The sequence below is a fragment of the Rousettus aegyptiacus genome, unplaced genomic scaffold (genome assembly GCF_014176215.1).
Source record: "Rousettus aegyptiacus isolate mRouAeg1 unplaced genomic scaffold, mRouAeg1.p scaffold_m13_p_7, whole genome shotgun sequence".
Classification (NCBI taxonomy): domain Eukaryota; kingdom Metazoa; phylum Chordata; class Mammalia; order Chiroptera; family Pteropodidae; genus Rousettus; species Rousettus aegyptiacus.
The window spans coordinates 74440520-74466253 of NW_023416310.1; the positions used below are offsets into that span (position 1 = coordinate 74440520).

At 43.6% G+C, this 25734-nt stretch overlaps 1 protein-coding gene across 1 annotated transcript; it reads right to left on the reverse strand.

The window, feature by feature from the left end:
• Positions 1-1558: 1558 nt before the first annotated feature.
• ATP6V0E1 (ATPase H+ transporting V0 subunit e1) lies at positions 1559-25734 on the reverse strand. The gene is made up of 4 exons (XM_016145105.2): positions 25558-25734; positions 20861-20908; positions 8287-8414; positions 1559-2056 (listed from the first exon to the last, which is right to left on the reverse strand). The coding sequence occupies exons 1-3, from the start codon at positions 25659-25661 to the stop codon at positions 8321-8323; spliced, it is 246 nt and encodes an 81-aa protein (XP_016000591.1). The 5' UTR covers positions 25662-25734; the 3' UTR covers positions 1559-2056; positions 8287-8320.

The following is a 25734-nucleotide window of genomic DNA, read 5'->3' on the forward strand; positions in this document are numbered from 1 at the left end:
GCAGGGTCGTGACCTCTGCCTGCAACGATGGCATTACACTGGAAATGTGCCGAAGCGTGGCCATGACTGAGAAGGCCCCCCCCCCCAAAGCAGCCCTCGATCACCACCGCGAGCAAGCCGAGGCTGGGGGCTGCTGTGCTGAACCTCTGTAGGCTCCCCGGCAGCTGCCGCCATAAGGTGAGCAAAAGCCACATCAAGTGCCACTGCACTAGGGACGTCATGGGGCTCAGCTCCAAAACCATGGGGGTGTGTCTGTCTGCTGGAAAGCAGGCTAGGGCGGAAGCTGCGGAGGCTTCACCCTGACCCCCAGCCATAACGGGCTGCAGGGCCTGACTTGAAGAATCTGGGTACATAGCTGTATGAGTGTCACATTTCTGCGTGGTTAGGGCTCAAAGACTGTGGCATCCGAAGAAGCCACAGGAACCGCAGCACCGCTTTCTTAGATGACAAATACTGCTTTAGGGTCAAGTAAGTTGCTCTGATGGGAGACAGCTTGGTCATCCCTCCCATCCAAGAGCCAGTGTTGGCTCCCAGCCAGTGCAACTCTGACAGAGGCAGGGTGACAAGTGAGACATGCTCCGGGGTGGGAATTAGAAAATATGAATCCTTCTTCCTGGTCTCCTTCTGGCCAGCTGCACTGAACTGGGCAAGTGATTCTCCATCTGGGCTGTTCCCTTATCTATAACATGACGGAGTTATCATGTATCACTGTTGTCCCTTTAATGTCACGTTTTCAGTTTTATGGATTCTATGAAATTTGCTAAAGAGGCCCTTATGGTGGAAATGTAAAGTACGGCATGGCCTAACGTCCAGGAAAACTTCATAAGGAAAGTAACAGAAAGAAAGAAGCGAAAGCAGGAGAGCCACTTGAACTTGAAACTCTCTTTGGTCATGAGAATAGCAAAGCAATGAGTTCAGAGAGTTTGGGAGGAATAGAAAAGTACAAACTGCAAAACAGGAAATCCATTCTTGGCTGGCTGTCAAAAAGCCATGAGCTGGTGAAAACTCAGATTCATTTTAATTTCTGATTTCCTAATGCCAATAAAAAGTCCTCAAATTAGTGAATTGTTGAGATGCTTGTTGTTAAAACAGGGAATTACTGTCTCGGACCCGGGCTTTTTAATCACTCCTGAGTTTTCAGAAAAGAGAAGTCTTAGGTCTGAGGGCATGAGGGCACAAGAAACTGCTGGTCCCACCTTGTCCCTGTGGCTGGTGCTGACCTGCTCACTATGACCACTTTTTTGTGGACAGTGGTCAAACACGGCCTTGCACTACAGCCCCACACATACCAACCTCACGTCTGCACATCAACGCTTGAACTCACAGGGACCCAATGTCCACGTCTTTGATTTCTCCAGGGCCTTGGCTACGATAACCACTCAAATGTTTACCGAACAATCAAGAAAAGTACTTACCAGTCTCTTCACGTACCTCAAACTGGTTGGCCAGGTTTGTATATCCAACCTGAGTTTGAACCTTGAAATCCTTTTTTTTTTTTTTTTAAATTAAAAAAAGGGATTCTCTAGAGATAATGAGCTTAACAAACACCAAAACCAGATTTCCATAGAAAGCAGAAAAATAATTTATTCCAAAAGATGGCAGAAATAAGAAATTCATCCTGAAAATATACTTTGGTGTAATTGTGTTGAGACAGATCTTCCCATGAACTTGCTCGCTTGTTGGCTGCTGTACTGGAGTCTAATTGTCACGTGACGGCTCTTAAACACTTCGCTGACTCCCACACCATGAGCAGGCAGGCGCCATCTTCAAATCCACAGGTTCCAAGGAGAGAGTCCTGAGTTTCTCAGAAGAATAGCACCTCCCAGCTCAGAAGAGTGCATGAACATTTTATGGCATCAGCACAGTTTAGATTAAGGAGGCACAGAATTCAAGAAAGTGTAAAAAAGGTGACAGGAAAAAATACTGCGCTGTAGAAAAGAAGATATTCAAATGAGGTGTGACTGTTTTAAGGCAGCTGGCGGCCAAAACAGGTGAGTCAAGGAAGGTCGTCTGGGTTTGGAGGTGATTTCGCCTCTAGAGGAATTTTCATTGTCACCTGCAAAACAAAGTAATTCTAGTAACTGGTCCTCATACCATCTTCAGGAGGGCAAAAGTTTAACATCAAGAAAATCATCAGGCCAATAACGCAAAATATATAGGAGCTCAAAAAACACCTGAATGAAATGTGGGCTGGTCCCACTTTTTGCGAGCGTGGGCAGGTTCTGCAGGGCTGTAACAAGAAGTCCCATTACCAAGAACACAGACAGCTAAACTGAGGATCACAAGCAGATGTGACTGTGTCATCAAAAGCAGGGAGAGAGAAGCTGCCTAAGACTGACCTCACTGGAATCGAATGAGTTTGCTTCGGTTTCAAGGCCATCATCATATCTTCCCTTCCTCTCTTACAGCAAGGGAGCACGGCTCCCCCGGGCATGGCAAGCCTTTGTCTACGTCAGACTCCTAGAGAGCAGGCTCCTTGGCACTTAAAGTTCCTCTTAGTCTGCCCCCCGTTCAGACAAATGTGACAAAAGTGAGTTTCTTTTTCTAGACGCTTCAAGCTGCAACATCACCTCTGCAGAGCAGGCAAACATTTAAAACTGGCATCTTCACACATCAAACTGCTAACAGGAGTCGCATAAACTCCTTTATGTGAAGCTGGCTTCATAACGTCTAGATAAATAAAGCCACATATGCCACTTTTGAAACGAAAGAAGAAAGAAAGAAAGAGAGAGAGAGAGAGAGAGAGGGAGGGAGGGAGGGAGGGAGGGAGGAAGGAAGGAAGGAAGGAAAGAAAGAAAAGAAAAGAGAGAGAGAGAGAGAGAGAGAGAGAGAGAGAGAAAGAAAGAAAGAAAGAAAGAAAGAAAGAAAGAAAGAAAGAAAAAAAGAAGGAAAGAAAATGTTTTTTGAAGACAATTTCCACACGAGGCTTGAGTTGGTGGATAAGGGAACAAGCTAGTTATGACGCACACTTAGTCAGAACCATGAGGGTTAAGTGCAGGAGGGGTGACAGCTAGTTAAAGTCAGATGGCACGTGGTTCGTGGCAGGCAGGTCCGACGAGGCTGAAAGTCAAAAGGCAAAGAAAGATTTGATGGGCCCTTGAGCTTTTCCAAATCAGTGGGCAGAAGCAGGAGAACCCACGGCATAGTGATAAAAGCTGTCCCCAGGCCCGGGCCCAGGGTGCTCAGAAGCGGACACGAGCCTGCTGCCAAGTCTCGTGGGGCCAGCTGAGGCGGACCAAGCGCCCTGCTGGGGACCCCCTAAGGCAGAACACCCCAAAGTACATCAACAGAGGGCTGTTCTGACATCGGGCTGGGGAAGGGTGGCCACCAGCGCCACTGGCTTCTCGCGGCCCCAGCTTCGTGGAACCTTTCCTCTAACCTGATGACCGTTTTCTCTTCCGCTCCTTTGGCCGGCGGACCAGCTGCTCTGCAGACACCCAGGTGCCAGGCAGATGGTAAATTTTACTTGAGAACACCAAAGGAGAGAATGCAGATGTTTCGTGGGTTCATTTTCCACGAAGAGCATCGTGGTTAAGACTTCCTCGTGGTTTAGGCCTTTTTGGACACTCACAAAATGGAAAAACAGGTCTTCATTTTGGAAAAGCGACATAAGAACCAGAGGTAATTTTCACCCAAGCTCAACGATACCCAGTTTAAGATAAATGAGAGCGAGGGTTATGTGAAGCGGCATACACTCAGAGTTTGATTTGGGAGCGAATTAACGCGGCGTATGTTCTAATTACCTCTCTGATATACACGAGGCATTTGGAGGTCGGGACGGAGAACTCAACCTTAGGGTCCACGTTCTCACTTTGGAAAATAAGGGAATCACGATGGCTTCTGTCAGATAAAACTGAAAATGAAGACAGCGTGTAAACAGGAAGGGCACAACCAGGAAATCCATTCAGGGAAAGATGAGTGAGTATATTTTTTATTTCAAGATAGGTATTATTTTTATCTCTATTTTTTCACTTTGGATAAATTCACAAAATAATGCCTTGATTATTGGCATGTGCGAGATCTGTATTTATCGTATAAGATTAGCTACAAGAGATATTTAAGCGAACAAAGGGTACGTGTACCTGGCAAGTCAAGGCAAAGTGCCAAATGCATGGCAGAAACTGGGAGCTCCGACACATTTAGGGAGAGGAGCCGCTTTGAAACCAAGCATCCAGGAAGGGAAGCGCAAAGACTTGCAAGCTGGACCCTCAAAAAAGAAGATATCAGGAAGAAGTAAGAGAGTGGGGAAATGAGGAAGAGAAAGCAGAAAGAATGTCTGTGTTTACTGATCTGCTTTCGAAATTAATGATCGCTGTAGGGTAGGTAGTGAGAGGCAGGAAGAGCCAACGAAAGCTAATCAGGTCAATGATATGAGAACAGGTAGGGCTACAAGCAACAGGTCACAGGGGAAAGCTGGACACAACCTGCAGATTAGTCATTCATATCTTTTGTGGCTCATGGGACCTTTGGTGACCCTGATGAAAAGCTGCACTTATGACATATTACACAGCGTTTCAATGGGGGCATGTACCCACTGAATTCAGGGACCTCGGCTTAAAAAAAAAAAAAAAAAAAAAAGCTCCTGCTGTAGCCCTTGGAGAAGGACTGAGAATTTCCGGAGCAAGCGGCCATCTGTTTCAGAAGTGCTAGAGCAGGAAGTACAACAGGGTGGGGCTTTGGAGATCCACGGGGAGACCCGCGGAGGAGCCCCTGCAGTAACCCAGAGCTGCAGCGATGGGTGTCAGAAATCAGGGTGCCCGAAGGAGGAAGGGAAAGGAAAGACAGACGGATGCAGAGACAGTAACAGGGTCAACTGGATTTGAAGAAGAGGGGAAAGTCATGATCGACAGTAAAAGATACGGTTTTATAGCACAAAACACCTTCCACTGTTTTAACTTGTCACAAGTATGGCTTCAATTCAGACCCAACAGAGCACAAACCCCTTGGAGCCCAAGCCTTCCTTGAAATCTCCACCCGGCATTATGTATCTCGTGAGCACTCAAATATTTTTGGTATGCACAGAAAAACAGCTGTATTCCTCTCCTGTCCAGACTTTGGAATGAAATAGAATTTCTACCCTTTAGGTCTGTGATAAACCATGTAATCTCATCTAACATACCACAGTGGGTGGTAAACCAACTAACTTACTCACTCTATCACCATCAATATACGAAAGAAAATCATGGCTAGTAAAATGACTAAGGTAACAAAAGATCAGCTCGGTGTTCAACTGTTGCTCAGATCAAGTCGCTTTCATCTGTATAAAAATATTCTAAAGCTTTCATGAGTGTTCCTCATGTTTTTCTTGCCGAATACCATGTCTAGTTTACATCGCCTACTTTCCAAATCTGGCCTCTTAAACAAATCATGTACAAAACAGAATGCTTTTCCTTACTCAGTGAAGACGGGCCTAAATCTGGGATCTGAGCTCCTTTAATTCGTCCCACTGTTACATAAAAGCTCAAAGTTCAAAAGGGAATTTAGCTCAATCTTTTGATTTTACCACCAAAAAAGTAAAGTCCTGTCTTGAGAGTTCTGTTAGCTGCAATGCTAGGCAGAGATCAGATCTCTTGATGTGGTGACTCAAAAGGCTTTGAGTTATGGGACCGCCATCATCACTACCTCACACGTGGCATAAACGTGACATGTTCACAATTCAGGTTTGCCTGCCCGTGTCCTCCTACTTCCTGGCATTCTGCTTTTAAAGAAACCACCTTTAATACAACGGTTTCAAGCAGCGGCCCCAGCTAGTGCTGTGGACCACAGTGCAAACATCAGGAGTTAGTCAATCAGGTTAACACATACATGAGACTAAAAAGAACGGGCTAATGAAACCTCGGATCCACATACTGAGTGTTATTACGGCCAAAGATGCCCAGATCTCTCGTTGTAAGGGAAGGAAGTGAGGCTCAGAAAAGTTCAGTGCGAGGCAACGCTGGAATGAGATCCAACTACGACACCCGAAGTTCGACACCCGAAGTTCGACACCCGAAGTTCGTGGCTTTAAAGCCCAATCAACATCCTTACTTAACATTCATTGAATTTAAAAGAACAGAGAGAAAACAGAAGAACATGAAAAAAAAAAAAAAGGGCAGGTAAAAAGATCTTATGAATCAGATTTTTAAAAAGTCTATCTAAGAAGGAAATCAAAACTCCTTTGGGCAAAGATAGAACTGTAAAGGAAAAAAAAATCTATTTACCTATTAGATTGGCAAAAATCCAAGAAAAAGGCGCTCCCATAAATTGTTGGTGGGAATGCAAAAATGGTGCAATCCCCTAAGAAAGGAATGTAAATAGTATCTAGAAAAAGTATATATTCTTTTAACCCAGAGATTTCATTACAATTTAGAGACGCTAACCCAAAGATCACCAGCAAAAATATAAAATGTCATATGCACAGGATGGCATTTTGGTTTTATTAATAATGGCCAAAATCTGTATACGATCCAGAAGGACATCAGTGATTGTAAAGGTATCAGGGACTATCCCTATACACTGATGGGAGCAAGCTCTAGGCTACAGGGCAAAAAACAAGCTATAGAATAGTATATGTCTTTTCCATAACAGTTTTGTGTGCTGGGATGGAGATGCACACACACAGATTTGCTTATTTGTGCAAAATGAAACCATGGAAGAACAGAATTCTTCAAATATAACTTGTTTATAATTTGACTTTGGAAATATGTTTTACACATTCAAAAACTAGTAGCAAATAATTAACTGTGAATTAAACACAAAATAAAAAAAACCTTAATCTAACTACATATCAAATTGATAACCACCAGAAAAAATAATTATTTCAAGTGACCTCAGAAAACAACATTCTGTTCTTTGTTTTAAGGGCAACTAGAATAGGAAAGATCTCCTAAACTGTACTTAATAAACTTATAGTTAATAGTTATATTGGTATTATTTTGTAACTATTTTGTATGTATCATAGGATAATAAAAGTAAATAATTAAGTTACTCTCTTTAGGAGCCAAGATTTCAGTATGTGTGACTGATATTCAAAAGAAGTTAAGTAAAAACCCTATAGTGTAAATTTGAATTAGAAACACTAACATGAACTAGGGAGTCTTTTTCTTCTCAAAAGTACACACTTCCTGGCTTTGTAAAGACTTAAAAGCAATGACATCCCAGGAGTGATGGGACATCTTGATGTCGGAAAGTAAGAAAACTATCGACTAATAACGAAAGGACACAGAAGCCAGTCTAGACAGACTCCCATAGCCCAAAGAAAGAACTGAACATAAACAATGATAGTAAATGTAATTATTAAAGTTAAAAAGGAAAGAAAAGAAAACCCCGCTGGATACCCTGGGCACCAACAGCTTACTTTGAAAATTAAAGAAAAAAAATTAAATGTGTATTCGGTTTTTCCTGTATGATCCATATTTCAAGGTTACTAGACAACTCTAGTTGATGAGAGGAAGTTCATCTTTATAGAAACAGAAGTCATGACAGAACTCGAAATCACCATTTAGCAATTTCCACTGAAATGCTTAATTCCGGCTAAGACCGTTGATGGATAAAGTCATTGGAAGAAAGGCTCACAGAGGACTTTACCACTGCAGGGACCAGGCTGTTGTCACTTGAGCCCACTGATCGTCTCGGCAGCACTAAAGATAGGAGAGCCCAACATGGTGTGTCTCCTAACAGAGGTAAAACGAAGTTCACAGCACCCCAGAGGACAGACCCTCGCCCAAAGCTACACCAGAACCTAGCGAAGCGTTTAGTGCTAACTTCCATTTATCAAAATAACAGAGACAGAGAAACCAACTAAGTTATAGGTTTCTGACTCTCAGCCAGTGAGTTAGCCTTTCCACTATACCACTCCTCACCCCTCCGATCCTCAGAACTAAATAAAAGCTGCAATTTTAAGACCGATTTTCAAAAAGCACCTGTCTCTATCAAAACATTCAGAAATATTCTTCATGTCAAATCTGCAGGCCGCTTCTTGAAGCTGCCTAATCTTGCAATCCCAACTGTCGATGGTCAGTGCCCTGAGCCGTGTCTAAAAGACTGCATGCAAACCTGATCGTGTACATCAAAGTGGATTTTAAACGGCAGGGAAATAGTAAGATTTAAAAGAATCTTATGGATAAATCCTTTGGGAAAGTGAACAGGCTAGGTTCCAAATTTACTTCAGTGCTTCGGATCATGTTTGCTCTCAGCGGCCTGCCCTTGCCAAGTGTTCAAATGGCCGGAAAGTTCTGAGAAACAGTCAAGGCGAGCTCTAGCTGACTGGCTGACAACACGGACGTCAAAGGTCAAGGGCAGAGTCACCTCAATGATGAGCGCTGGAGAGCGGTCTTCTTCCTCAAGGCCAGTGATACTTGAGATACCAGATGGTTTCGTTTTTCAGCTGTGGTCCGAACAGAGGGTTGAGTTGGGCCAGAATCGCGATCAGCCAACTGAAAGAAAAATGGGGGAGGAATGGCAACAGAAAGTGGTGAGATCACGTGAGAACAGGACCGTTTTCTATCAGGATGAAAAACAGTTGCTTTAGTAAAATTTAGTCTATTCTGTTCAGACCGAACCTTCAATACAAGTTCTTAACGCGTGTGCCAACGGAAGCCTGTCACAAAACGCTTCACGCGACACACCCCGCCTTCATTTCCATACGTATTACATATAACAAAGCAGCGGCATCTTTTCCTCAGAGTGTTTTTTTCTAATCTTTATCACCATCGCAACTTCCAGGCTCAGGAAAAACGACTGTCACTTTATCGATTCTCCCAGTGCTGAGACTCACGACCGATACGACACGCTCATTTTCAGCGGTGCGGCCGAGGTTAAATTTTCGCCCATCACCTCCCAATTAGACTAACACACAACCGCCCGCCCCTCCTCTACTCGCCATCACTATTAAAATATGTAACAACGTCTTTTAGGCCCCAGTGGAGCTGAACCAAATGGGTATTTAACACTCCCTGCTTCCTTCAGAATCTAATTAACAAGGTAGTCCTCTGTATCATGGACTAATTACGGAGGAAGCACAATGGTGTTACATATTAATTACCTCAGGGTTAGACATGAGAAACAGCACATGGTCAAAAATAGCTTGAACATTTTCTTATACTGCTCGCGAAGTTCTGAATACATGGTTTAGCATCTGATAGGGTAATTCATACACCCAAGGAAGTCTCAGAACCACTGAGCTAGGGCGGAAGCCAGGAACAAAAAGACAGTATGCAAATGCCTGGCCAGTCCATGCTTCACTTATTAAACAAATATTTAATGAGCACCTACCAGGTTCTTGGCCCCAGGGATTTAAAGGAGAGAATAAAATGGCACCATCTGCATAAAGCTCACGAAATAAAATGTCAGGAAAGAAAGCGGGGTGAAGGAGTAGGGAATGAAGGAAGGAAGGGGGTCCTACCTCGACTGGGCAGGGAGGGGATCAGGGAAGGCCTCTCCAGGGAGGTGATGCTCAGGTGGGGACCGGAATAAAGCAGAATGCACACTGACTTTAATTCCTATTCAGAAATCGATGAAGTGTTCGGAGTGTCTGTCATTTGAGGCGAGGGCGTCTGGCAAAGCGGGAGAGTGGACTCTAGCAACATAATCCGAAGCTGCTGCCTTCCCTGCACGGGATTTGGGGAAGATTGCTTTCTAAGGAAAAGGAGACACATCGCTGCAGGTGTCTCCTTCCAAAAGTTTAGGACTTTAAATTCCTTCACAACAGGGGAACTGGCCAAACCCAAAGAGGCCATTATTGGTCGCATCTCTTATCTTCCATTCGCTGTCATTTTTAAAACTCTGCCAATCGAAGGATCAAAAAGCTGATTCCTGATCACCAATGACCAGGCTGCTGGAGGATCTGCCAGCACGGCACCAGAAGCTTCCACCCACAGAAACAGCACACCCGCCCTCCCCACCCACAAGAGGTGGTTTTATGACAGGAAACATGACACCTGAGGAAATCGGGCCAAAACAGATACCTCGAGCTGACTCACTTTATAAACAAAAAGTCGATTCAGATGAGATTCTCTGATCTGCCTTAGAACCGGAGTATTAAACACAAACAAAACACTGAGATGTGCAGCTGAGGCTGACCACTGGCTGACAGGCCCTGTAGGAGGAGGAGGACGGCACAGGCGGACACACTGCAAAACGCTGTGGCTGCAGTGAGCGCTAATGGTGCAGAGCTGAGAGCCATGGAAAATTCCACACAGACCCGGGACTTCCCCACTACAGCCGGCAATAGAAGCTGACTGTCAAAACAGTCGTCCGTCCTTTCGTGAGGGACAGAAATAACTGGCCAATGCTTACGCATCTAAATAAAAGATAGGTTAGAACCTAACTAGTCGCACTCTCTTGTTCTTCACCCAAAATGTACAGTACTGAATAAAGCCAGCACCTCCTGAACCTTCGATGTTACGTAGCAGTGGTTCTCAATCCTGGCTGCTCGTTACCATCACCCACAGAGCTTTTAAACAATACTGACGCTCTACTTCGCACGGAACCTTTCTTTCCATTCTCCCAGAATTCAGTCAAGGGCACTGAAGCAGACGAGCTGAACGATTTGCCTATGGTCATGACACAAATCAGGTGGCAGCAGCTCCTGAACTAGAAATCCGATCAGACCAAGGTCCCCATCATGAAAGTTACCTTCTGAAATACCTGAAGTGACAACAGTTCAGGAGATATCAATTTTAGCTAAATCTAAACTGCCAGGGAGTTAAGGAAATAGAGAGTCTGGCTGCTGATCATCGATGAAGCCCGTCACAAACCTGAAGTAAAGAAGAAACATCCAGAAACAAGGAGTCCACTTTGGTTGCTCAGATTCATATTGAGAAACTGTTTTTAGTTTAATTTTACATACTACTTTTAATGTTTAGATTCAAGCAAAACATATTCACTTAAAAAAAAAAAAAGGAAAAAAACTCTTGACAAACCACAGTTTAAGAAAATTCCTAGGGAAAAGGTCCAGGCCAGTTCATTTGAAATTTCATGGAGGAATTCTCCCCCTCTAACTAGCTGAGCTCTGCGCCTGCCCTTCTGACTCCTGCCTGGCTTAAATTTTCTTTTTTAAAGTGGAGAAACACAGTGAACTGAAAAAGAAGGAAAAAAAAATATTGTTTGATTTGATGGAAGAGGGTGGAGGAAGAGATCATATTCCGATGAATCTATTACTTCATGTGTCTCAGGAGAGAGAACAAAATGTCCCCTTCGCATCTGCCCAAGCCGTTCCACATGTCTGCGTAACCTGAATTCCAGCCTCGTAACCAATCATCGGAGATTCTTCAGACGACGGGGCAGCTGTGGTGCGGTGACATCTTTCTGCACAACTGGAATGGGAGAGGTCAAGTCCATGTTCCTCAATCAAAGGCTGAGGAAACTAAGCCCTAGGGAGCTCACTGGCCCAGAGTGACCTGGTGACAGGGCTGGAAGGGGAGCAGGGCTCCTGACTGCCGCCACACGAGGCTGAAACGAACCCAGCAGCCCAGGAGCTCGGACTCATCCGGCAATCACTGACCAGGCACTGAGGGTGTCAAGAGGCAGCGGCGGAGGGGCCAGCCCCCACGGGGCTCCCGAGCTGGAGAGAGACAAGCCAGGACAGCAGCAGGCTGTGGCCTGGGAGAGAGCCGCACGGGAGGTGTCTACGCGGGCCGCCCGGCCGGGAGCTCGGCTCCTGGTTATCAGCCTTCTCCCGGCAGAAGTACAGCCTCCCCCGCAGAAAGGCCCTCCCAGCTCGCTCAAATCCCGCTTTGTTCTTTTGTTCCACATTCAGATGTGAGAACAGGGAACAGAGGCGCGGTGACGGTGACGCACAGATCAAGGGGACGACTGTCCAGCTTCCCTGTTGGAACGGGGAAGCTTGGCATGGCCTTCCCTTCTGATCCAGTGTCCCTCTGGCCTGGGCCTTGACAAAGGTGACCTCTATCGGGGGGCTCCTTAAGAGACGGCAGAGATGCAGGAGAGTGACTTGACTTATCCTCCACGGAGATGACCTCTGCCATGCCCCCTCACCCCAATCCAGTGACACAAATTCTTTTGCGGGCAGGGGAGTTATCAGACACTACTAGAAGACACAAGATTCAATATTAGGCAGGGCTGGATTTTAATTCCACTGATACCAAATATTAGTGGACCTTACAACCCCGAGCCGAGCCGCAGTTTCCCTTTTATAAAATGAAGATAACGATCCCTGCCTCGAGATGTTAATAGATACTACATAAAAGTGCTCTGTGAAGTAGGTGACAAACAGATGTTTAATAAATACTACTTATCCCTTCTCTTCCTCGTGCGCCAGCTAAAATGTATTCAAGTCACAGGATGAAATACGACCTGTGAACTCTGCAAAGGAGTTCCGCAGGTGGCACTGAGTCAGCCTCGTCACCACCTCCTCTCCCGCCTCCACCCCTCTGTGGTGGGGAGAATTCTAGGATGTCCCCCCAAGATTCCCACCCCGTGGCATACGCGCCACGTCTAAACCTGGGACGGTGATCATGATGGACGGTCACTCCTGTGCTTAGATTCTAAGATACGGCTGGCTTTGAGAAAGGAAAATTATTCTGGGTGGATGTGACCTAATCAGGTGAGCTCCTAAAAGGGACAGGGCTGTCCCTGATAGAAGGCATCTGGAGTGTGTGCATCACTTATGAGTTTATTGCCAATCGGCTCGGAATGTACCCTTTAATACGTGCTTTGTGATAAACAACTGAATTCGGGTTTTTCCCTCCTTCAGAGTGAGCACAATGTTGAGCTTTCCCAGTAGAGGGAACTGGAGGGACAGAGCAGGTGGGGGCTGGAAGTTGGCAGAGTGGCCGTGAGGACATGCGGCAGAGCCGAACACGGCTGCTCTTTGATCTGGTGGCCTTGGCCTAGAAATGACCTTCTCCAGCCCTCTCAACATGGAAGCCAGAGCCCGGCATGGCCTGCATGCTGTGAAGGCCCCCTGCTCTCCCTGGCACGGGGACTCCACTACACACCCCTGCCGCTGGTCACCGGCTCTCCTGCCTGTGGTCCGGATGGGAGCCCACTGCTTGCCCAGCATCTCCGGCCCAGCTTTGGCCTGGCCAAACCAACAAACTTCTCTGCTATGGGGTAGGTGGAACCATACTTTCTGAATCCTTCCTGGGGTCTCCCTCAGCCTCAGAGTACCATATAGCAGTGGTCCCCAACCTTTTTAGGGCTGTGCTCCTACGAGAATCTGATACCTGATGATCTCAGGTGGAGCTGAGGCGGTGATGCTGGCGTTGGGGAGCGGCTGCAGATACAGGTGAAGCTTCGCTAACTCGCCTACTCACCTCCTATTGTGCGGCCCGGTACCTAACAAGCCACAGACCGGACTGGTACTAGTTCGCGGCCAGGAGGATTAGGGGACCCCTGCCACACAGAATTTCCTGGTATATTAGTCACTCTTTTGCTATAGTTAATTATGTTACACTTCCCCTGTCTAACCTACTGTGTGGTTTTTTTTTTACCTCCTTATTGGACTCAGACTGCTCCAGGACGAGAAAGATTTTACACAAAGATTCTTTGTTGCTGACTTTGAAGATGGAGGGACACACAGCAAGGAACGTGGGTGGCCTCTACGGGCTGAGATTATCCCCCCACTAATAACCAGCAAGGAAATGGAACCTCAGTACTACAACCACAAGGAACTGAACTCTGCCCTAGCCATGGGAGCTTGGAAGAGGACCCCGAGCTCCAGATGAGAAGGCACAACATTATTTTCCATTGACCTTATATGCCAACCCTATCTCTACCATGAACCTTTCACTACCACAGAAATATGCCCAATTTTTGCCAGCTCTTGAAATAGCTTTCCTTTCTTTTCTCCCTACTTTCTATATCAGGCTTTCGAGTTCAAAGCCTGTAACAACCCTCTTAACTGTCAAATTATAAAAGAAAAGATTATAAAGTTGAAATAAGAAAAACGAATTTTTCGCACAGCAAGTAACATGCTGGGCCAGGTACCTAGATTTCCCTTCCACTATAAAAAGCCAAAATATCCAAATATTTTAAATGTATGCATGAGAGAAATGTAAGCAATTCTCAAACAAAAAGCCAAGGGAAGGCAAGTACCCAGACAGGAGATTAAAGTGACAGCAGGTTGCTCTCCACACCTTGAGGGCATATACTAAACCAGGTGAACTTGAGACCTCACAGGGCATGGCAAACACCAGAAAAAGATCAGGGCCCATGCAAGGTAGAGTCTAACAGAGGTTTCACAGACCTCCCCGCAAACAGCTGAGACATCCCCCAAAGGGACCTAACTCAAGGTAAGGATAAATCAGACGGAAGAGAACCCCCTCAAGAGAAATGCTCAAAAAATCACCTGTCTCAAATATAAGCACCAAGAAGGATGGAGAAAAACTCTGACACTGATATTCTTTATGAAGGTCTGTAACTCGAATTCATTCTACATGGTCAAAAAAAAAAAAAAAAAAAAAACGTTATCAAGAATTTTACTTAATTTGAGCCCACACTGGTGATGGCCTTAGGCGTCTAGCAGTAGCAACATGAATCCTTTCTGCGAGGAGCCTACCTTCATACCAGGCCTCAAAGAAGTTGTACATATGAAATTATAGTGCAAATGAACACCTGGCAGCCAAATACAACTGGACACACATGGAAACAAAGCACCATGAATGAAAGGCAGCGAAGAGCAGACAGAGGCCTGTAAGGACTTCAGATACTGGAAGTGCCAGATACAGACTATAAATAAACTATGTCTTAAGAAATAAGCTTAAAACAGGTGCAGGGAAAAGGATGAAAGGAAGAGAGGGAGGGACAATAGGAGGTGGGGAAGCAAAACTATAAAAGAATCAAAAATAACTTCTATAGAAACAAAAAATAGGTAAGGCTCCGGTTCCAGTAGCTTGTCTCAGACTCATCCCATGCACAATAATTATACACTCTGGACAAAATATGAAAAACGACTACTGGATGGTACTACTAGAGATTGGGAATCTCATAAAATAAATTAAAACTATAAAAAAGAACCTAATGAAAATTTTAGAACTAAAAAGCATAGTATACGAATTGAAAAAAAAAAAATCCTTGGATGGACTTACTAGCAGACTGGAGATAACAGGAGAAATAGTGAACATGAAGACAAATCAATAGAAACCCAATCTGAAGAAATAAGGGGGGTGAAGCAGGGGGACCAAATCAACAGTCTACCATATCTGCAACTGGAGTCTCAGAAGGAGAAAAAAATATAGCAGAGAAAAAAAAGAAATAATTATAGGCTGTAATTTTCTCAAATTTGCTGAAAAAATATTAATTCACAAGTTCAAATAGCTCAGCAAACCCTAATCAGAATAAATTTAAAGAAAACCATACCTACATATAACATAGTCAAACTGCTGAAAACCAAAGATAAAGAGAAAATCCTGATAACATCCGAGGAAAAAAAATGCATAAAGAGAAACAATTATTCAAATTACAGCTGAGCTCTCAGCAGAAACAATAAGGCCGGAAAACAACTGAGGAGCACCTTAAATTGCTTGAGAGAAAAAAAAATCCTGTCAATCCAGAAAAAACATTTTCAAAAAATGAAAGAGAAATAAAGACATTTTCAGATACATGAAAGCTGAGAGAATTTGTTGTCATTGGACCTGTCCTACAATAAATACTAGAGTAAGTTCTTTAGGGTGAAGAGATACCAGATAGAAACTCAAATCTACAAAAAGAAATGAGGAACACTAGAAATGGTAAATATGTGGGTAAATATAAAAGATTCTTTCTCTTAATTTCTTTATAAGACATAAGGTAAAAGTTGTAATATTGTGGTAAGGGTTTTACAACATGTATAGATGTCAAATACACGATAACAGCACCAAAAATGAGGGATAAATGGAATTATATTGCTGCGAGGTTGTTACCTTTTACCTGAAGTAGTTCAACCTTCAATCTTAACTCTTAAGTAGATGTGAAAGGTTAAGAATGCACATTGTGACTTCTAGAACAAACACTAAGAGAAACATATAAAGTATAGCTAATAAGCCCTTAGAAGAATTAAAACAGAATACTAAAAATATTCAATTAACCTAAAATAAAGTACAAAAGAATAGAGGAATAGAAAACAGATGAAATAGAAAACAATTAATAAAATAGTGAACCCAAACCTAGCTGTATCAATAATTACATTAATTGTATATGAAATATCCATTTGCCAATTAAAAGGCAAAGCTGGTCAGATGGATTAAAAATAAAAAAACGCTATATGCAAAAGGGTACATTCTAAATATAAAGGCAGTGGGCATCGGAAGTGTGGTATGATTATTAATGCTGGACAAAATAAAAATAGAGTCAAGGACTATTACCAAGGATAAAGAGGGACATTTCCTAATGATAAAAATGTCAATTCATGAAGAAGACATAACTATCACAAATGTGTATGTGCCTAATAACAGAGCTTTAAAACAAGAAAAATCAAAAGAATTAAAAAAAGAAACAGAATAATCCACAATAGCTAATGATTTTAACACCCTCTCTCAGTAATTAATGAAAGGAGACCAAAAAACTCAATAAGGATAAAGAGGATTTGAACTACCCTGACCTGATGTTTACAGAACACAAAACTCAGAAACTACAAAATATATATTCTTTTCCAATGCACATGAAACGGTCGAGATAAATCATATGCTAAGCCATAAATATGTTCCAATATTCAAAAGACTGGAATCTTACAGAGGTATCTTCTGATAAGATATCTAGAAAAACTCCAAATATTTGGAAATTAAATACCACACTTCTAAAAATGAAAACACAGCATCATCAAAATTTGTAGGCTGTAGCTGAAGAAATGCTTACGGGAAATTTTTATTGCATTAATTTCTTACACGTAAAAAGAACAAAGGTTTAAAACCGGTGATCTAAATTTCTACTTTAAGCAGCTTGAAAAAGAGCGAGTTAAACCCAAAGTCAGAAGAAGAAAGGAAATAAATTTTTTTAAAAATTGAAATAAACAGACATACCACACTCATGAGCTGAAGACTCGGAGTCGTTAAAATGTCAGTTCTCTCCAAATTGATCTACAGCTTGATCGCAATCCCAGTTAAAATCTTTTTTAAAGAAACTGACAAGTTGATTCTAAAATTTATATGGCTATTTTAGAATAGCCAAACAATCTTGAAGAACAACCATGGAAGACTTATGACTTCTGATTTCAATACAAAGCTACATTACTGAAGAGAGTATGGTACTGCCATAGGCTAGACAGAGATAGGTCTGGAAACAGACCCACACGAATGTGGTCAAAGCATTTTGAATAAAGATGCCAAAGCTCTTTAATGGAGAAAGGAAGGTCTCCAAGTAACTGGGTATCTGTACTGGGAAAACAAACTCGCATCAATAAAGCTTGACCCCACCAGTCTAGCGCCTGTGGCCCTGGAAGCAGCCATGCCTGACTGCCTTCCTGCCAAAGCCTCTCCACGGCCAGCCACGCTGCTGTGGGAAGCCTCAGGTCCAAGTCCTTACCTAATACCAGGAACTATAAGAACTAAGTTCAACAGGTCTCGTGACTTTGCTTACCTTAATTTTGGTCAGAAAATTTTTTTGCCAAACCTCCCAGGGCCATGTTATGATCCAATTCCATCCCCAGACTGCTCTGCTCGCCTCACTGCTGGATCCAGCTTCCAGTCCCTTCCTTCCTTCCTTCCACTGTGTTCTCCGGAACTTGCTCACTTGTGTGGCTCACTCACACACCTGCTCACTCACACACCTTCGCTGCCTAACCCCGAGGCTCTCTCCAGCAGAAAGGGCTGCTTATTCTTATACCAGATAACTCCGGCTTGGCTTTGGCAATGTGGGTGCGAACGTCTTTGCTCTCCCTGTGCTGCCTCCAGGCAATTCTCTCCCACTCTGCCTCCAGGCAATTCTCTCCCACTCTGCCTCCAGGCACTTCTCTCCCACTCTTGTGAAAAGCTGACGTCTCCTTTGGGGTGCTTGCCTGCTGATTTTACTGCCGTCTGATCCGTTAGTCCCTTCCAGTCACTCCTGCTGATTCAAGAGAGGAGGCTCAAGGCTGCCCCTTCCTGGCCCTTCTCCATCTGTACAACATCTAAATGCTGCATCCCTGTCCTCTCTTTTCTCTCTCCATCCCTTCCCTAAAGGCAGGTTTATCAACCACTGTATGATATACAGCATCCCTGGCATCTGCCCACTGGATGCCAGCAGCAGCCCCAGGACACAACTACTGCTTAGGAAATTATAGACATTCTCATGGCTTCAAGTATCCCTCCTTATATCCAGTTTCCCATCTGATACCTCTGAGAAGTTTCACAGGTATCGATCTCAATCTTAGTATGTCCCCAACTGAATTTTTATTATGAAATTCTGACTTTCCTCTGCTGAACTATTAACACAAACTGGTCTTACTGGCAGAGATCCTGGCTTATTCAGAGCTCAAACACGTCACGCCCCACAGAATTTAACCTTTAACTAGAACAAACTGGAAAAAATAATTGCTACAAACAGAAAGCAATTTAAAAGTACACGAATGTATTTCAAAACACGGCTTTGTTTAGGAAATCCAGTTTCTTTGGGTGTGTCTTCCTTCCAAAGAGGTATTTTCAAGAAAACATACTTATTAGCACCAAAGAGTGAAGTTTTCTTTGACTTTCTAATTTAATTTTTTATAGAATCCCACCCTTTTGTGGAATGGTGGAATGAGGCGTATAAAATACTTAGGTTCTGAATTCCACTCATATGTTTGAGGCAGATATTTTGCTAAGTAGGATATAAGATCAAGTATTAAAGAAAAAAATAATTTCAAAAAGTCTATACTATCCAGCTCATTTTCCCATAAAATGGCCTCCAGAAGCATTTAATGTTGGAACTCTGTGCATTACCTTTATTAATATACCAATGACAGTACCAATCCACTATCTAAACAGTCATCAAGGGTATGTTGGGACAAAGAAAAAATGGTCTAAAATTTAGACAGCAAGAGGCGAGGACTCACATATGGTCCTCAATCGAATCATTAAAACTCAAAGGGCTGTAATTTCCAACCAAGTCCAGTTATTCATTTTTCACTTGAAAATGAAAATAAGAGGCATGCAACGAATTGAAAAAGTGTTTTGTTTGTTTTAAAAAGAATGTCACGAACATTAACTGAATTTCAAAGATGATGGAGGACCAGAAAGTCAGAAAACATTTTCGTCCCATCTTGGTTTAATCTAAAGCTGTTTCTCTGCAATAATTTTTTCTTTGTTAAGGTCCCAACATCGACCTTATTGCACAAGTGGCAGAGATCTTCAGAGAAATAAAAACAAAGACCTTTTCAACCAGAGGACCACTCCTTGGCTCCTGGATTGATAGAGGGGTTTCAGCAAGGGATCTAGCAGGATGGCGAATGGGTACTCGAACACCCCTACCAGAATGACAATTCCTGATGCTTGTACTTCCTCTTATTTACTCTTCGGAGCTGAGCACGGCTGGTGTGAGAACACTCGCTAGTTCTCGCCACGTGCTACCTGTCAGACTTCCATTCTGGAGGCTCAGCTATCACCCGGAAAAGCCTCTTAACCTCTCTCATCAGGAAAAAAAAGGCCAAACCAGCCAACTATAGGAAGTGTCATCATCTGAGCTCTGGTGTGGTGGCAGTCAACCACCATGATCATTCAGCACCACTTGCAGAGTGCATTATGATTCAGCTGTAAACACTCAAAGCTGCACTTAATTAAACATCTGGCTAAATGATGAGAAGGCCAAAATTCACAGTAATAACTCTTGGGGGGTAGGGGTGGAGGGAAGGGATTTTGATCTATGCCAAAAACTAGAATTGGCTCATCCTCGCAGTCTTTGAAAAAACCTTAGTGAAAAGCCCAAAGATATGAGAAATCCATAAATTCAGAGTCACAGAGAGCGATGGCCTTTTCACTACAGGATTGGAACTGCTGCTTCCTACCTCGTGTGAGCACCGTACAATCAGCTGGCCAAGAGCGGTATTTTCCTTATAATGAATTCTCAGGAAGCTAGGAAGCTTTCTTTAAGAAGAAAAATCACTGGTTCAAAACGCTAAAAAGAAATGCCTAAAAGGATGCATTTTATGGTATGGGAAATATATATCAATTTAAAAAAAAAAAAGTCATGAAACCTTTGAATATTCTAAAGTAGTTATTTTCTCCAAGAATTGATTTAATACTCAAGTCTTTTAAACCGTAACTTTTTCCATGCTTTGTGGAAGGGAAGAATGTAGACAAGAGCTGAAACATCTTTAAAACAGTTCAACTATATAGTTCTGCCATTTCTGACACTCATGAGGATAGAGAACAGTATTCCAAAAATATATGCTGAGGAATTACCTTACATATCCTAAAACAGTTCTCATTCGACAGTTTATATAAACTGTATAGGCTACTCAAATAGATGCTATTATACTTTTAGTTAAAAAAAAAAAAAAAGGTCCTTACTCTACTTCATTATCATTCTAGCTCAACTTCTGTTCATTAGATAAACAAAAGTCATAATAAAGAATGTCTTTAATGGATTAATAGTGAGATATTTAAGTGAAATAAGGAGGCCCGAATACTTCACAACAGTGTATTATAAAGTTGTACAATGTCGATTTCTGGTTAATTAAACTTGAGCCAAATAAATAGTACTTATGTGTAGAGAGCAGCTGTACAGTTCTTCTGTAAACTTATTTATATGTAATTATGTTACATAATTATAAAATTCTGCAAATGCCGAACACAGAAAAAGTGGCTATTTCCAATCTTAGGGCACCATTTCCCTGTGTCCCATGAGGGGCAAAGCTTCGACGAAACTAAGCTGTAAAGTTTCACGACAATCATGTGGCACCGATTTCGTTTTCGGTCACACGCACATTATAAACACCGAGAACAATGCTTATTATTTGAGGGAAAACAACTTAGAAGACAAACATACTTACAAGAGATAGCAGCAAACCGAACAGGTCACCAACATGGTTATGATAACTCTAAAAAAAAAAAAAAAAAAAATGACGTAAAGTACAGCACAGGCAATAGAGTCAGTAACATTCCAATAACTATGCATGGTGCCAGGTGGGTACTGGACTAATTGTGGGGACCGCTTTGTAACATATCCAAATGGCTAACCACTATGCTGTACGACTGAAACTAACGCAATATTGATGTCAACCGTAACTGAAAAATAAATTAAGAAAAAAAAAAAGAAATATAATTAGATAACTTGCAAACTATGCAGATACTATAGAATTAATGTAGGAGGAAGCAAGAGAATTAAAAATGTTAAATCAATTTGCATTCAGAGACTGCGCTGCTGACCGGCCCTGCAGCCAGGCCGGAGGACACCTGCGGAACAAAGGAAGAGTGACCGGCCCTGCAGCCAGGCCGGAGGACACCTGCGGAACAAAGGAAGAGTCCCGCTGGGGCGGCTCCAGCCCACTCCCCTCGCCAGCGACGGGGAGACCGGAACCAAGAGCCATTCCCTGTGGCTAGAACCGTGGGGCACCTGTGGATTAAAGGCCGGGCACTGCCCGCAGGCCTTTCCCCCTGCATATTCTCACCTTCTCAGGGGACAGACTCTTCCCCTTCCTCACTGTTTGGTCCACAGCAAAGGAAATGGGGTAATGAAGTCTCCCAAACCGTAACCCACAGGCACTAAAGGACGACACAGAAACTGACCTCCCTGAACACTCGGGGTCCCTCTCAGTGCCTTCACTTTTGTCTCTGTCTTTGTTTCTACTGTCTGTCCCCGAGTCCTTCTCACTGTCTGCTTGAGAGGGGACCACACTCTGTGCAGTGTTCCCCCTTCTCTAAGGAACTTTCCTTTTGACTCTAACTTTGGCGTGTGTGTTGGATTCTTTTTACACTCTCCGCCAAACGACCCTCTTCTCTCCGTACAAGGCTCAGTCTCACCGCCCCCGCCTCGGGAAAATTCATCTTGTCCTGCATCAGGATGGCTCAAGTCCTCTTCCCAAGTTATTAAACCAGCATGGACTGTGCACCAAGAAAACGCATCTAATCTGCTCAAACACCCATAGACTGCAGTGCACCCCAGGGTGCATCTGGTAGCAGTTTAAGTAAATAATTAAACATTTATTTGTATTTAATGGGCTATGTATGCCACAGCTTAGAAGCCTAATCCGAATCCATGTGAAACCGAACACAAAGGTTGCAGTGACAATTCGTCTTGACATCCAAGTAACTACCCTACTTGGTAGTACTCTCCACAACGAAATGACACGATGCCTTCTAAAAACATGACCCTTGTGTTGACCTGTCCCAACTCCACTCCTGTGTGAAAAACAAACTCGCATCTCTGACAAGCTCAATTTTCACATTTCTAAAACTGAATTCATAATATTCAATTTCCTCTTCCCATTTCTCTTCGCAAAGGCCCCCCCTTCTGCATCTCCTCCTCCCCAGAAGCAGCTCTGCCATTTCCACCCATCCCACCCACCCCCAAATCTGTCATCCTTTTGCTCATGCCTCCTCTGCACCCTGTCACCAAACGCTGTGGGTTAATTTTTTGAAGCATCTTTACCTACGTGGATTTCTTCCCTTCCATTTCTTTCCTTAGAACCAAAATCCATCAGGTTCGCAAGGTGAACTTCTAGCAGATTCGAAACTTCCTTCCCCCCCTTTCATTCTCACCAGTCACTTCAGATTTATCTTTCTAAAACATTCATCACATGACTCTGCAACTTAACACCTTTCAATGCCCTCCATCATCCACAGGAGCGGTGTCCAAGGAGAGGTATCCACACCCCCACAGAGTAAGCAAGACCATCTTCCGGAAGGGAGGAAGCAAATATCAGAGCTATATTTATTTATTTTAAACTCATCTTTTAGAAGTTCTGTGTGTAGATTTTCTGTGGTTAATATATGGTCACATCCATTCATTCAACAGATTTTCACTGAGTGCCCAGTATGCACCAGAATGACCTGGCAAAGTTTACAGTGAGCAGGGGAAGACAGACAGCAAACAAGATGACTAAAAAACAAACAAGATGACTAAAAAACAAACAAGATAACTAAAAAATAAACCAGATCAATTGATCTGTCTAATCTATCTATCATCCATCCATCCATCCATCTATTGGTAAGCCAGAGGTGCAATAGCACTGTTGGAGAAAAATAAAACAGGAAAGGCAGATAAGGGTACACAGGAGTGTGTGAAACAGAAGTACAGTATGAGATATGTACACACACACTCACATATTCATAGATGAAGCAAGTGTGAATACGTAACCATCGCTGAATCTAGCTGGTGGCGTACTCTCACAGCACTCATTCTACTTTTCTTCATGTTTGAAATGGTTCTGCATGTTTGAAAAAACTGGAGCTGACAACTCCTGGCACATGATCCCTGTGCTGTATCCCCATCTCCTCCCCTACTGCTAAGGGAGCCACTGGGAGACTACCTGAAGCTTCTAGAGCTCTGTGGATTCCTAAAGAGAAAAGAGGGAAATCAGGAAAAACAGGAATGGCCAGGAAAGCCAATTCCTGCACCAACTGGATTTGATCCTGCCCTTTTTCAGTTATAGAAAAGAATGAGAAAGGGACTTACTTTAGGTTATACATATATTCAGAAGAATTTTCCTTTTTGCCCTTTTCTTCCCTGCCTCGCCAGGTCCTGAAAACCTCACCACCCAATTTTCTGCATTCTGATGTGCAGGGATCTCTCAAGAAAGGGTAACACGAAAGTCTCCCTTCTTCCCTGCACAAGCAGCTCCTTTACTTATCTCCTTAATGAAGGCATTTTTAATCCTTCAAATCAGAAACGCTCACCGCTATTAAAAATTCACCACAGTCCTTGAAGCAACTCAGCTCCTCCATGTATTTCAAAAAAAAAAATATTGATTTTGCAGTCTTTTCAAGAGGTAAAGGGGAACTAGTACTAATTCAGTACTAATATTTTCCATTTTCCAGTGAGGAAATGGAAACATGGAAAAGTTAACTAAATTATCCAAGGTCACAGGGATCACCCAGCCAGGGGCAGTGTTTTTTAGAGTCAGTTTAATGCAGTAACTCCTGGGAGACACTGGGTTTTAAGACCTGCTTGATCCTGCCAAAAGCAGGTAATACAAAGATTGGGATTCGGATAAACACATCACTAGGTCAAACCTGAATCATGACACTACGGCTAGAAACTGAGTAGCCCTTGCACCCCAGGAGGCATTTCATTTCTCTGGATTATAGCAGTGACATCGAGTCCCAAGGCTGGGCAGGGTGGGCCCCAGCTGGGGGTCTTTAAGAAAGGAGGGTCAATCCTACCTGTACATTATTAAACCTTTTCCGAGTATGAAGGCTGGAAAGGCAGACAGTTGGGTGATACAATAGCTGAAGCTGGAAATACAACTAAGAAGTACAATGTTGTTCTCTAACTCCAGTAAGAGAAACAAGTCTAAGGAATCCGATGTGGTTCATACAAATTGTTTTAACACCCCTAAAATTCTGACACTCTATATCCGCTATCACAGGCTGGGGAGATGACCCTATATACCTGGTGTATTATGGGAAGAAGGAAAGAAAAGGGGGACCCAATGCCACCACATGATAGAAATTCATCTACCCTTTTTCCTTTTTAAACAAACTATATTTTCCTTTTAAGCTAGATGGAAGTCACAGGGCTAGTGCAAGTTTATTCCAGAGATCAAAAGGGGTTCAAGTTACAAAACATTAAGGAATAGCATTTTCTTTCCTTTAATAAAAACAACAGAATTACCTACACAACAGATTATTTACTGAATGCCTACTCTTCATGCAAAGCACTGTGAAGCCACCGTTTCAAAAAAATGAAAAAATGGTGTTTTTGACAAACTGACTTCATTCTAAGTTTCACCCCACATGACCCTGCACTGAGGAAAAAATGACTAAAAGGCAAAAGAGGAACTAACAGGCAAAAAAAAAAAAAACCAAAAAACGGTGTGCCAAAGGCTCTGTCTCAGACTACAATAAAAGTTGACTTACAAAATAGATGAAGCTCCAGCTCTTTTTAACGTGTGACAAAGTGTCTTTCTTAACCACTCACGCACGAGGGCGGGAGCGCCCTCCTAAAGGTATGACGCAGGGGTTTCTAAACAACACCTCCTGCTCCTCGCTAATTAATCTCGCTTTAGATCGGCCCCAACTACCTAACCGGCGCCCACTAGATGCAAGGCCTGGGCTCGATGTGGTCGCACAGCCTGTCCTGTGCGACTGCGACAACATGTGAGGCGGGGAAGGCCATTGTGTTTTATTTGATTCCTTCCTTTAAAGTTTAGGCAAACGAGGCCTCATTTGGATGGAGGGTAAGGCTAAAGGGGCCAAAGTGGTTTAGGGACGACCCCCAACTTCTTCTTGAGTCGGTATAAATCCATTTCCGACTACACTCTCCCCATATAGGCCGTGATGAGAAAAAATTTCCCTAAACTCCTTCCCAAGGAGGGTCCGGCGGGGGTCACCCTCCTCCCGCTCGGGCCGGGGTCATCGAAGCCGGTGAGATAAGGAAGTTGGGGGGCTGCACGGGGTTCGGGGCCTGACTATGGAGTGCGGGGCCACCCCGGCCAGGTTTCCGAGCGGTGCAGGGTCGCTCCCTTCCCCGCCTGGCCCGGCCGTTCCCCGCCGCGCGTCCCTCCGCAGGCGGGCCTGGCGCACTTACCCCCGGTTGGGACCCTTAGGGATGAACCAGGGCACCAGGAAGCCCACGATGCCCCAGAACACGGTCATCACGATCAGCGGCACCGTGAGGCCGCTGTACGCCATGGTTACCTCCCGAGCTGCCAGCCCCTGCACCACCGCCTCACTTTCGTCCCACCCGGAAGTGTCAACACAGAGC

Coding starts and splice junctions, on each gene's coding strand:
- ATP6V0E1 (XM_016145105.2), bottom strand. CDS start 25,661: ATGGCGTACAGCGGCCTCACGGTGCCGCTGATCGTGATGACCGTGTTC. Junction 20,909..25,557: donor CCTAAGGGTCCCAACCGGGG/GTAAGTGCGCCA, acceptor TTTTTTTTTTAG/AGTTATCATAACCATGTTGG. Junction 8,415..20,860: donor TCGGTTTGCTGCTATCTCTT/GTAAGTATGTTT, acceptor TTTTTCTTTCAG/TTGGCTGATCGCGATTCTGG.